The sequence below is a fragment of the Aplysia californica genome, unplaced genomic scaffold (genome assembly GCF_000002075.1).
Source record: "Aplysia californica isolate F4 #8 unplaced genomic scaffold, AplCal3.0 scaffold00277, whole genome shotgun sequence".
NCBI lineage: Eukaryota > Metazoa > Mollusca > Gastropoda > Aplysiida > Aplysiidae > Aplysia > Aplysia californica.
The window spans coordinates 603,451-615,985 of NW_004797547.1; the positions used below are offsets into that span (position 1 = coordinate 603,451).

At 39.9% G+C, this 12,535-nt stretch overlaps 1 protein-coding gene across 1 annotated transcript in view; it reads right to left on the reverse strand.

The window, feature by feature from the left end:
* LOC101851422 (glycerol-3-phosphate dehydrogenase [NAD(+)], cytoplasmic) overlaps nucleotides 1-12,535 on the reverse strand; it is a gene marked incomplete in the record, with an annotated part of 26,588 nt that overhangs the window by 3,938 nt on the left and 10,115 nt on the right. The window contains 6 exon segments of the mRNA XM_013084195.2: nucleotides 24-130; nucleotides 1,063-1,083; nucleotides 2,027-2,136; nucleotides 8,412-8,429; nucleotides 9,269-9,389; nucleotides 11,558-11,670. Coding sequence (XP_012939649.1) covers nucleotides 24-130; nucleotides 1,063-1,083; nucleotides 2,027-2,136; nucleotides 8,412-8,429; nucleotides 9,269-9,389; nucleotides 11,558-11,670 — 490 coding nt within the window.

Sequence of the window (12,535 nt, forward strand, 5' to 3'; positions counted from 1 at the left end):
CCCCCACGACCCTTGACACTTACTGATCCACCATGTTTTTATCTTTGAGGTAGCTGTAGATCTCTTTGGCAATCAGAGGGCCTTGGAAACTTTGCCCCCGCAGGATTTCCTTCTCCAGTAGACGGATATCCTGGGGAAGATAGGACAAAGACAAGATAAAGACAGGGGGAATAATATTTGTTGTCCAGACGCTGGATCATTGGTCTGGTGTTTCACCACACACACACACACACAGATACACACACAGATACACACACAAGTACACACACACCCACATGTATATACACATATATACTCACAAGTACACACACACACACACGCACACACACAAACTCACAATCTCATGTATACACACACACACTCACTCATACACACACACACACACTCACTCACTCATACACATACAGACATACAAACAAACAAACATACACACACCCTCAACTAACACAAACACACAAACAAACAAACATACACACACCCTCCACTAACACAAAATGGCAGTATTATTTCATCAATTTTTTTACCAATAATTGGGTTGTTTCCTATCTTTTAAGTAAACCTAAAAATAGATGGGGCCTTTTTAAAAAAAAAAGAAATATTTCTGCTGTGCACGGCTACAGGAAAGCATGATACAGTGTCTAAACCCCCACCCCAAAAACTCGTAGCAAAAGATTACCATAATGTAGTACTGGGCTTAGGAAAAACAGCAAAATGCTCAAACAAAATCAGTTGAATGATATTGAAGAGTTTGGACCACACGGTAATGCCCTCTAACCTTTCTCTCTCCTTTTTTTTGTAAGCGTTTTACGGCGCTCATAACTGCAGAACGTCATACGAGCGCGCATCACTCTCTAGATGAGAGTGAAGAAAAGGAAGTTAAATGAAATAATCTTCCAGTTCCGAAAAACAAGATGAAGGGACAAAGTAAAAGTACCACAGGCCAACTCCTCACAAATAAGTTTCTAGCACTGAAAATCAAATTGAAGGTAACAGTAAAGTAAAAAAATAGCAGGAAAATCCAAATTCCAACTCAACACGATCAACGCTGTTAATTTGCATTACCACTCCAGGCATTCCCCGTTTCTGAAAACATTACAACACGTGCAAAGCGGTAAGAAAAGGGATATATGAATATGACAAACAGTACAGAATACTATGTGAGGCAGCATGGTGACATTAGACGCTCGTCAAAATAACGAAATCGGAGAAACTGGCATTCTTCCGACAGTTTGGAAATTTTTATTGAATTTTTATTTTTTGGTTTAATTTAACCTCTTTTATGATCATAATAAAAACACATTTCCATGTGAATTTTGCTGAAAAACATTTGATTAAAGGCGTAAAACGTGACATTTTTTAGTTTTCAAAGACTCTTTAGCTATTAGAGTTACCAAACTTTGACGGCGATTTTCTCGTTAATTTCACCACTGAAACCAGGTGACCTCTCTCCCTTCAATCGCAGATATCCTGAGTTCTATTCAAGATAAATGGATATTTATTTCATTGAAAGTAAGGCAAATACATCAGCTTTCAGATGATACCAAAAACTCCACATGCCCAAAAATTGACGAGCGCGTGATTCCACTGCGTCGTGACACTAATGTGTGAGTGTGGTTTTTACTGAAAAATAATAATTTAAATATTGATTTAAGGCACAAAAAATGTAAATTTGCAGTTTCCAAGGACTCTTAAGCTTGGGCGGTCACCAAACGTCGGCAGCCATTTTCTCGCTAATTTTACCTCTGAAATCAGACAACCCCCACCACCTATATCAACTTCAATTCAATACATATGGGGATTTTTTTCATCAAAAGCAAGATGAAAGGACTGAGCCAAAATGGGAAATTCAAGTAAAGCGTCTTTCCCAAGGATACAATGTCAGACCCGGCTGAGGCTCGGCAGCCTAACCACTAGACAACCGAAGCCACTTTGGACAATTTTGATGGTATATTAATCAAAACAGAGCAAAGAAGAAGAGACACACACACACTCCCTTCCACTCAGCAAGGAAAGAGTGTGCTGTTACCTTCATGGATTTGACGACGGCCTCTCCCAGGAGACGGTTCCTCCCCCCGTGACACGTGGCCACCAGGTCAGCGATGCCGCAGCTCTCAAAGAATATGGAGTTGTCTTCGGCTGTTGGAGAAGTTTTGTTTTAGAAAGACTTTTGTGTAAGGCATCCTTCAAAATATTGTTAGTTCAGGTATCCTTGGTTTAGTTTTAGTTTTAGTAAGAGTTTTACGGCACTTGCAACGCAATAAGGTCATATAAGTGCCGAAGAATGGATTACGTGTTACAAGAGAGTAACAAACACAAAAAAGAAGGAGGGGAGATATGATAAGGATGTTTGATAGGAAAGAAGGTTTTACGGCACTTGCAACATAAATACGTCATATAAGTGCAAAGATTACACGCGTTACTAAAAAGCAAAATACAAAGAAGAGAAGACAGAGAGGTAAGGACGACGGGGGTGTGATCATCCAAGAAGGAAAAAACCACAACAGAGCACCCAAAGCAAGAAAACCAGTTAGACCAACAGAGGGAAAGAAAAGAAGCTGGACATACCAGGGCACCCTCCAACCACCTGCACTGACAGAACAAAAGGAAGAAACAAGGAACATACAAATTTTAATTTCTGTTGTGACATACGCTAAGATTCTCATAATTTTTGTCAGACTCGTCTGAAATAAAGAAATGTGTAGCAAAAGTACCAGAGATGAAACAGAGCTGTGAAAAACCTATTATTAACAACACACCAAGTTGAGATGTTCTAAATCGTATTGATGATATGACAGCGGCCACATTTCAACAGCAACGAAAAAATTGTAGAAGTTTTAATTTGCTTCCATCGACTTGACACTTATTAGATCATTTAAGAGGTGGGCTGCTTTGACCCTGCCAATGAAGGCCACATTGGGCTGAGAATGATACGATGTCCCGGCACAAATACTTGATAACACTCCTCCTCATCCACATGATATTTCAACAGGAACCAGACAAGAACTAAGAAAGAAAAAAAAGAAAGAGCAACATTTTCTCTCTATTTGTGAGAGTAAAAATAAGCACATTGACACAATAGTGGACAGTTACTAGTTACTTCTTGGGGGAAAGTAGGACAAACGGACAAAAACAAAAGAAAAGCAGAAAAGATGTAGGACCTGCCACAGGTTCCCTTCAAACATCCACATAGAAACAACACAGCTTCAAAATAATAAGATCTTCCAAATGCATTGAAAAACAACAAAAAACACTGCATGTCAAGTTTTTACTGAAGCTGTCATAACATTTGCATCTTGTGATAGACACTTGGCAGTACTTTAGTCTACAGAACTATCAGAAAAATACAAGAGGCAATGGAAACGTTTCACAAAAAACAAAGAAAAAAAATAGCTTTACAAAAACCCCCCCAAAAACTGATATACATATAGCAAATCTTGTGACAATCAGTTAAAATTGCATCTTTATGCTGAGGTATATTTTTAATTTTCTTACCGGTTGATCAATGTAATTTAGTAAAACTGTCGAGAGAGTTTATAGTTAGAGTTTTACGGGGCTCACAACTGAATAAGATCATGTGAGCACCACAGTTGAGAGAGGAGCACTTATGGAACTATGTTCTTCATACAGTTAACACATTGAGCACTTTCCTAGAGGAAATGCGCTACATAAATATAATTTATCATTAATGTTTCATTTTCATTACGTGTAGGAGCTGTTCATACGATGACAATTTCTTTTCTTTTCAAAAAACATTTTAGTAGAGGGTTTTACGGTGCTCGCAACTGCATAAGGTCAAAAGTGCTATAGGAAATAGGTGTACGTGGTGGGGGACTGGCGTTATTCTACAACATATTTCCAAAGAAATACTCAGAGAAGTCCTTACAGAGAATCAGACTTACTCTGCTCACCTCTCTAGCTTCAACAGCACAAAGTCTGCTTCGACTATCAAGGCACCCCGGAAATAGCGGGTCAAAAGAGTGTGACAAACATACAAAAGAAGTAGAGGAAAAATGACAATAGTAAAGATTAGGAAAGAAAAAGCAGCAGTTCCCTGTTGTAGATCATGCACAGTTATGAGCGTGACATGTTGAATCAGCCCATTTACAATTCTCTACTGTGCTTGAACAAGAAATGTCCCCCATTTGGGAATGGCCTAAAGACACTACAGTCAGTGGCACTGCCCTAGGGGGTACAGTTTCTTTGCAGCATACAATTATCTGAAAGCTTATATGTGTGAGAAAAGTAGAAAGAGAAAGGAAGACAGACTCAATAATATGATGGGGAGATAGAGTGGTTAACATCGATACAGTCAGGGAAAGTGAAGCTTTAGGCGCCTATCTAAAATATGCCAAAGACCCGTAAGATGAATCTAAATCGTTGCCAAAAGGAAATAGAAGGTGTACGTGGTGGAGGACTGGCGTTATTCTAGAACATTCCAAAGAAATACTCACTATCCTGTAATAGATGAGAATATCTTAAGTTCAATTATCTTACTAGGCCTACCGTTTACTGTGTTACATTTATAGAGGAGCTTTTAGAAGTACATTTTCTCTTTTATCACAGGAATACATAAATTTTCGATTTAAGCAATGAAACTCTTTAATCTTTTATATGTAACTTTGTAACTCCAAAGGAAATAAATGAGGACGGTCACATTAATCCATGAACCGTTTCTTCAGAAATTAATGATACAAGTTGTTTTTTTTAATCCTCAAAAGAACTATCAAAGACTTTATAAGGGAGCATAATACAGACCAGAGAAAGAAAATATGACTTGAGAAAATATAAATGAGAATTTGGGCTACCGATCAATTGTCGGGACTTAAGACAAATGATGAAATTGTACCGTTAATGTTGAAGAGGAAGAGAAGGACAGGAAAAAACAGTGTCCAATATCGTTAGAAAATTGTGGGATGAACTAAAGTACAAAACTCCACTTGTTGGTTTGAGTAGAGAGAAGCATGTCTGCACGACATCCATTACTTGGTGCTGGGAGAAAGACAGACACACAGACAAACAGACAGACAGACAGACAGACAGACAGACAGACAGACAGACTGACAGACAGACAGACACACACACACAGACAGACGGACGGACAAACAGACAGCAGACAGACAGACAGCAGACAGACAGACAGACAGACAGACAGACAGACAGACAGACAGAGAGACAGACAGACAGACAGACAGACAGACAGACACACACAGACAGACGGACGGACAAACAGACAGCAGACAGACAGACAGACAGCAGACAGACAGACAGACAGGCAGACAGACAGACAGACAGACAGACAGACAGACAGACAGACAGACAGACAGACAGAATCAGCAGAGGGAAATAAAGAAATAGGACCAACAAGAGGTGCCCTCCAACCACCAGCAAAGAGTAGAATTACAAGGGTGCATAGGAAAAAACAACAACTCCACCTGGCACTGGTTTTTAGTTTTAGTTTTAGTAGAGATTTTACGGTGCTCGCAACTGCATAAGGTCATACGAGCGCCAGAAGATTAGAGGTGTTACAAGAGAGTAACAAACATAAAAAAGAAGAAGGGGAGATAAGGACGATAGATGTTTGATAGGAAAGAAGAAGCGAACCACACCAGAGCACCCGCTAACAACCCACGCACTGGTTTTTATCTTTCACAGACTGAGTGGCTTTGGTGAGGGTGTGGTAGGGAGAGAGGGATGGTTGGGAGAAGGGTTGGATGGGGGAAGCAATGGATGGGGGAAGGGATGAATGGGGGGGAAGGGATGAATGGGGGAAATGAGGATGGGGGAGGGGATGGATGAGTAAAAAGATGGAAGTGGACAATGATGGATGAGGGACACGGTGGATGAAGGAAGAAATAGAAGAAAGATGGAGTAGATGAGGGATATAAAAATTGTTACTGAAACTGAAGGTTTCATTAGACGGACAGAGACAGAAAGTGTTTACACCAGCTTCACAGTCAATGACTTTTAACCAAACAGAAAGTGGATCCCTTCCCTTAAGAATTAAACTGAACTAAAAACCGGAAAGTTCGCAAAGGCCCCAGTCCGTTCATTAAATCCCCATACTTAGCATGACACCCTTCATAGACAAAGATCTTGTCAGTATGTTGGTGGTCTAGTGCCTGTAAAATGGCGGGTTGAGATGGTTGTAGAAGGCCATCAAGTCAGCTGAGGGTGATGATAGGGTACACTTAATAATAATAATAATATTTGTATTGTAATAAAGCTCATTGAGCATTTTCTTAGTGAAAATGGACTATATGTAAACTTTATGATTTTTATGTTCTTATTACATATAGATTGTAACATACGTAGAGTTTGTTGTTGTGTGGGGTTTGGCACCACAGAAATTCTCTATTATGTTACTCGTAACTGTAGTCTGTAGTCACACCAGTAGTCTTACCCCATTTCTCCCCCCCCCCCCCATCTACATTTAATAAGCTGATGTCATTATCAGTATCAAAACTTGCAGTAAAAATTGATATCAGTGAGGAGATAATTGCAAGCTAGTATTTTGAAGGATGTGTTGCACTCTGTAAACCTGATCAGTTTGCCCCCCCCCCCCCCCACCCACCCCCAAAATGGAGATCACCATCAACTGAGAGTCACCATGTTAAGATCAAATTTATTTTTAAAAAAGAGTACTCAAGTTTTGACTTTTAGAAATGTTTCACAAAAATCTATTTCAACAAAAAGTTCTCTTGTTCTGACTTTGAGAAACGTCTCACAAACTTTTGAGGCTTCGACTCACATACCCCCTCAGAGGACCATTCACCCTAGTTAGGTAACCTCTGACCTAGAGGCGAGAGACAGACAACACACGAGGGAGGAGACAGAAGGCGTGGAAGAGATACCATACCTACCGAACTCAGCAGCTGAGTAACCTATGAGACGATAACATGACGCTCCGTGAAATAGCAGTCAAGATATTTGAATGATAAGCGATGAAATGAGGATAAAATACAAAACGTCAAACTTTTGTTTCAACATCCAGTTCTCATTTTGAATCAAGCCGATAGGACCATCTATGATTGAGTGATTATGTATATGTTTTACAGTACCATTGACACAATTTGGTCATGTAAGTGCCAAACACTAGTGTATCATAACTAACCAGTCTAACTATTGATCACAAGGGCAGACAAACATTCATAGAATTTTCAATAAATACAGTGACAATTTCAAACACCAGCAATGAAAAACTGTCGAACTGACCCAAATTCAAGATTGCTATTACTTACGCTATTAGGGCTATCAAAAAGTGTCCCCTGCATTTAAGATACCAACTCAGCCAATAACAAGCCCAAAAATGGTGGACAAAAAGGAAAAACAACAACCCCAGAACGACAACAACACTTAGAAAGAACAAATACAGTACGACACCTTTGAGCATAAAGCAAAAGAAGAAGAACCAACAACCTTTTATTACGACAAAGTGTTAATGTAAATTTTTTTCTTTTTAAATGTAGGTATTTGTACACACAGTCCCCCCTTCCCCATTGATGCAGTTTACATAATTTAACAATTAATTTAGGAGACCGGTTCTTGACCTTGTCAGTCATGGCCAGCCCAGGCTAGGAGGGATTCAACATCTCAGTAGAAAGACCAACATACTCGACAAAAGTTTCTCCCCACTGACGAATTAAATTTGGGTCTCCCGTGTGCCACAGCAAGCATCGAACGCCTACACCACAGACGCCAAGAAACAAGTAGAAAGAAACAATAGAAAAAAAATAGGTTAGAAAAGAGGAGATATCAGTTTTGCTTTTCAGTTATCTGCATCTCGATACTTAGGTGTTAACCACGGTAAAATAGAAATATAGTTGAAAATATTTAAAGCCCAAATTGACAAATTTTTTAATGTTAAGAAAGCAACCTTCTTCGTTTGTTCCATTTAGTGATTGTTTTGTTTTTGTAAAGTGTTTTACGGCGTTCGCAACTGCATAAGGTCATATGAGCGAGCGGGACACACCAAATATTTTCAGTTGGTAGGAAATTTTGAATTTTGCCTGGGTGGCAGCCGAAGCCTACTCTTATCGATTTTAGAGCACCAAGGGATCTGACTTGCACACTGGCCCTCCGAGATTTTTCGCCCTGCATTTAGTGAGGGCCAACCAGGGCAGGGCTGAGAGAGATGCAGCCTCCCGGCAGGTGGACGGACATACTCAATCTTTCATAAAATACCTCTTCACATAAGAATTGAACTCATATAATTCAGTGTGCGGCAGTGAAGAGCTGAACCACTGCACTCCAGACACCAGTGCAAACAAACACAGCAACTCCCGCAAACCCTTACAAGTCTTTGGGTAGCAAAATCACCGCATAAATCTTGAGACAAACTTGCGAAAGGAACACTCAAATCGTGAAACTCAAGAGAGAAAGGTGAACGCCTTTCCAAACAGGAAAATACTTACGAGGGCGAAGATCTAGATCTGTGTAGATTTTGTTGAATACGGTTATGGAAGAACCATACTAATATGAAATTGTACTACTCCTCCTCTTCAACTTCAACTCCAACCCCTCTCCCAACCACAACCTTTCTACCCAATCCCTCCCCACCCCACCACTCATAATCTAAGGAGAGTTCAAGGTTAACGTTCCCCAACACACAGTGTAATTTATGGTAGTCTACCAGTCATACTATCTTTCTAGTACAACATGACGCCCCATTCTTTTCATGGGAACAAAAGCCATAATTACGTGAAAGCACTCTCAGTTACCTCTTCATTTATACCAAGCCAGCCTTTTGTGGGGCAAGCGCACCTTTAGAACAGAAGGACACGTAGCGTGAACACACCTTTATAATAGTTATTGTGACGTAGGCCTACAGGACATATCACGTGACTGACACCTCACGTGATTTCGTGCAAGCCGCAGGTAATCTAAGTGTCACTCACTCACTGAAGCCGAAGCGAGTAACATCGGCTAACCAATAACTACCTGAAGACGAACAGATAGGGCCCCACCAACATCAACTACCATCTAGATCTACTACTGCAAGACTCAAGCAAGTCGTAACATAACACCTTTCATCAGATTGAAGTATTGAAAACTGATTACATACCTTAACAAACCACCTTTTTACCGTACCATTCTGGGCACCGAATGCACACTTCAACCTATAGTGGTTTAATTTTACCAACAGTTCAGTGCCACAGCTCCGGTTTGCTAAGGGCGGGCCTTTCTTACACGGTAATGCCAGGCACAAATTTTACCGGTCTAGGATTTGAAGAGTAGTTATGTACATTTACCCGAAGTCGACAGAACTCACATTCTAGAAAGACTTTGGTGAACTTCATCATTTCCATAAGGCCCAATCGGATCACGGCAGCTTTTGTGTTGTCCCCAAATCCAAGACCATCCACAATACCAGCGCCGATGCCCACCACGTTCTGAGAGAGAGAACAAGTTTCAAATCCATTATACATTGACCAACCATTAGGCAATAGCCTCGGGCATGCAGTGCAGTCAGGGAATGGAAAATTGTATCAGCTATCTGAGATTTCCAGTTTTCCGTGTTCGTGTGTTATCATTAAAAAAATTTTTTTATAGTAGAGGGTTTTACGGCGCTCTCAACTGCATAAGGTCATATGAGCGCCAAGGGGTGGGTATCAACAGAGAAGTCTTTACAGGGAATCAGACTTACTCTGCTCACCTCTCTAGCTTCAACAGCACAAGGTCTGCTTCGACTATGAAGGCACCCCAAAATAGCAGGTCACAAGAGAGTGACAAACATACAAAAGAAGTAGAGGAAAATGACAATAGTAAGGATTAGAAAAGAAAAAGCAGCAGTTCCCTGTTTTAGATCAGACACTACAGTCAGTGGCACTGCCCCCAGGGGAACATGTGGTATCAGTGTCCGACTGTATACACATAATTTCTAGTCATAATGTATCAGTGTCCGACTGTATACACATAATTTCTAGTCATAATGTATCAGTGTCCGACTGTATACACATAATTTCTAGTCATAATGTATCAGTGTCCGACTGTATACACATAATTTCTAGTCATAATGTATCAGTGTCCGACTGTATACATATAATTTCTAGTCATAATGGACCAGTATGTACTTGGAGGTTTGTGCCAGAGTAAGAGTAAGAGAGTCTGAGAGTAGAAGAACTAAGCGTGAGCCTCACATGTGTGTCAATGTGCAGGTCTAGGTGTGTTTGCATCACTGGCGACACTGGCCTAGAGGTCAGCTTCTTGGAATTGAAACCATAAGGTCTTGGGTTTTAATCCCATCGAGGCCCAATACAGTGTCCTTAGGAAAGGTACTTTAGACAATTTTTCCTCATTTCACCAGGTGGGAATAGGTACTGGGCTACAGACAGTTAAAGATCTTGTTAGTTAATTAATCTTTGAGCGCTTTAATAGCTGCTTGCACTACATGCTTCCTGGGGGGCCGAAGATGTTCCTGAGAGTTCTTGGGCCTGCTAGGGTAATAACAATAATAATAATTTAATAATAATAATAATAAAGATCACTTCTAAAGTGCCCACTTTATGGTGGCTCTGGGCACTTCACAATAAAACAAGATTTAAATAAAAAATGTATGCACACCGTCTCCTTCAATGTACAATTCTTTCAAATACACAAACACTCATAATCTGACAAAGAACAAATACACACAAAGACAATCACTGTGTGGCTACCGATCATACTTGCTGTTGAAAGAAGAAGAGAATTAGTTAGTGAAATTTAGATTGTAACTAGCTGAGCCCCTTTCCGATGAAAGGAATGATCGGTGCAGAACTAGATTCTAATCTAAGACCTGTTAACATTGTTCCCAGTAGCAAGAAAAAGAATTTGACAAAGGAGTCCAGAAAAAGCGATGATGGGCATCAAACGAAAGGATCACAGTCGAATTTAGCACCAAGTAAAAAAGGAAAACAAGAGGCTAGATCCATTCGGGTCGGACACTTAAAATAGTGCCCAGTATTGCGCAACAATGCGCGATAATATCGAATGGAAGTACGACTTGAATTGAACAAACCTGGCGGATTTTCTAACATTACAGAGACAGAAGCGTCAGCCTACAAAAGCGATTGGCGAAATAAAAAACTTAAGCTTTTTTCAGCAAAGCTGTCTCAAAACAGAAAAAAACCAAGGGCCTCATGATCTGGAGAATATTTTAAAGAATCTTTTGGCGAAAACCGCATGTCGATCGATGCAGCCATTAGAAAGCCTTTTGAATAGCAACATTCGTCCACCACAAATAGATAATAGAAGCGTATACATAGAGCTAGCTGTTGAGTGGAGATATATGCTATACAAATACTATTTGAGGAGCACACGAGAAAAATGGGCACAGTGAAAAATTGAAAATTGTGACGGTGACAATTTTAAAAGCTTGTGAACTTATTACTTTGTATTTGTTTGACTGGTAGTTTATTGTTAGATTTGTTGAATGGGAAATCTAACAACAATAATCGATCAAGAGTTGAACAGAAATACAGTTACGAGTTAAAAAACATTCAAAATTGGTACCCTCACGATTATCAGTTTGCGACTACTACATTTTTCCCATGGATTCCTCTTTTACTATTATCAGGATTACCTTGAGTGCCCCGCAGGCTTCCACAGCCGACACGTTCCTGATGATCTTACAGCGGAAGTACGAGGTCTCAAACAGACGTTTAAGGATGCTGTCGTACTCGGGCTTCTCCACCGCTGGTAGTGGCAGCGAGATCGAGGAAGGAAGAAGAAAGGAGAAAGACGTGAACATGTCAAGATTATGGCTTGAATCCTTTGTGTTTGAATATAAGAATATTGGTTTTATGCAAGGTGCTGTTTTGCCAAATTTCATGTCTGTACCACCTTGTAAACCTTAAAATCAGAGTAATTGAGTAAACATTTAACACAATTTACGTGTAGATCGTTGAGGAAGCAGATTGTTTCAACTTGAATATCAGACGTAAAATGTGTTGGAATATCTGCACAAGTTTATACATGACTATAATTTGGATTCTTTGGGTTTGAATAATTAATATTGGTTTCACGCAATGAGTTATTTTTCTGGATTTTCATGTCTGTACCATAGAGTTTAGAAGTGTGAGGTATAGAAAATATATCTTATTACACCTCTGTTTTAAACTGAGCTCTGATAAATGCGTCTCACTTCTGAAAATTAATAAAACGTTCAGACTGTAACATTTAAAAAAAGAAAAAAAAGAAAGGAGTAAGGAGAAAAAATACAAAATTGAACGTCTTTTCTTATTCATCAGTGCAGAGTAATTTAAATTTTAGTCTGATCTCCCACAATGACAAGATTCCATCGTAGTTACACCCACTTCTGAGATACGGTCGAACCTGCCCTATCGGCCACCTGTCCAAGTTTCCTGCACAGAACAACCACTTCTCCCTTCCGTTTTCCGCAGTATCATGATGACACTGTCCTAGTATTTTCACTTGTATAAGACAACCAGTTTTTTCTTGATGACTGATGGCCATCTTCGACAATTTCGATTATATTTGGGTTCAAATTTTTCGCAGATAATACTCTCTCTCTCTCTCCCTCCTTCCCTCCCTCTCTCTC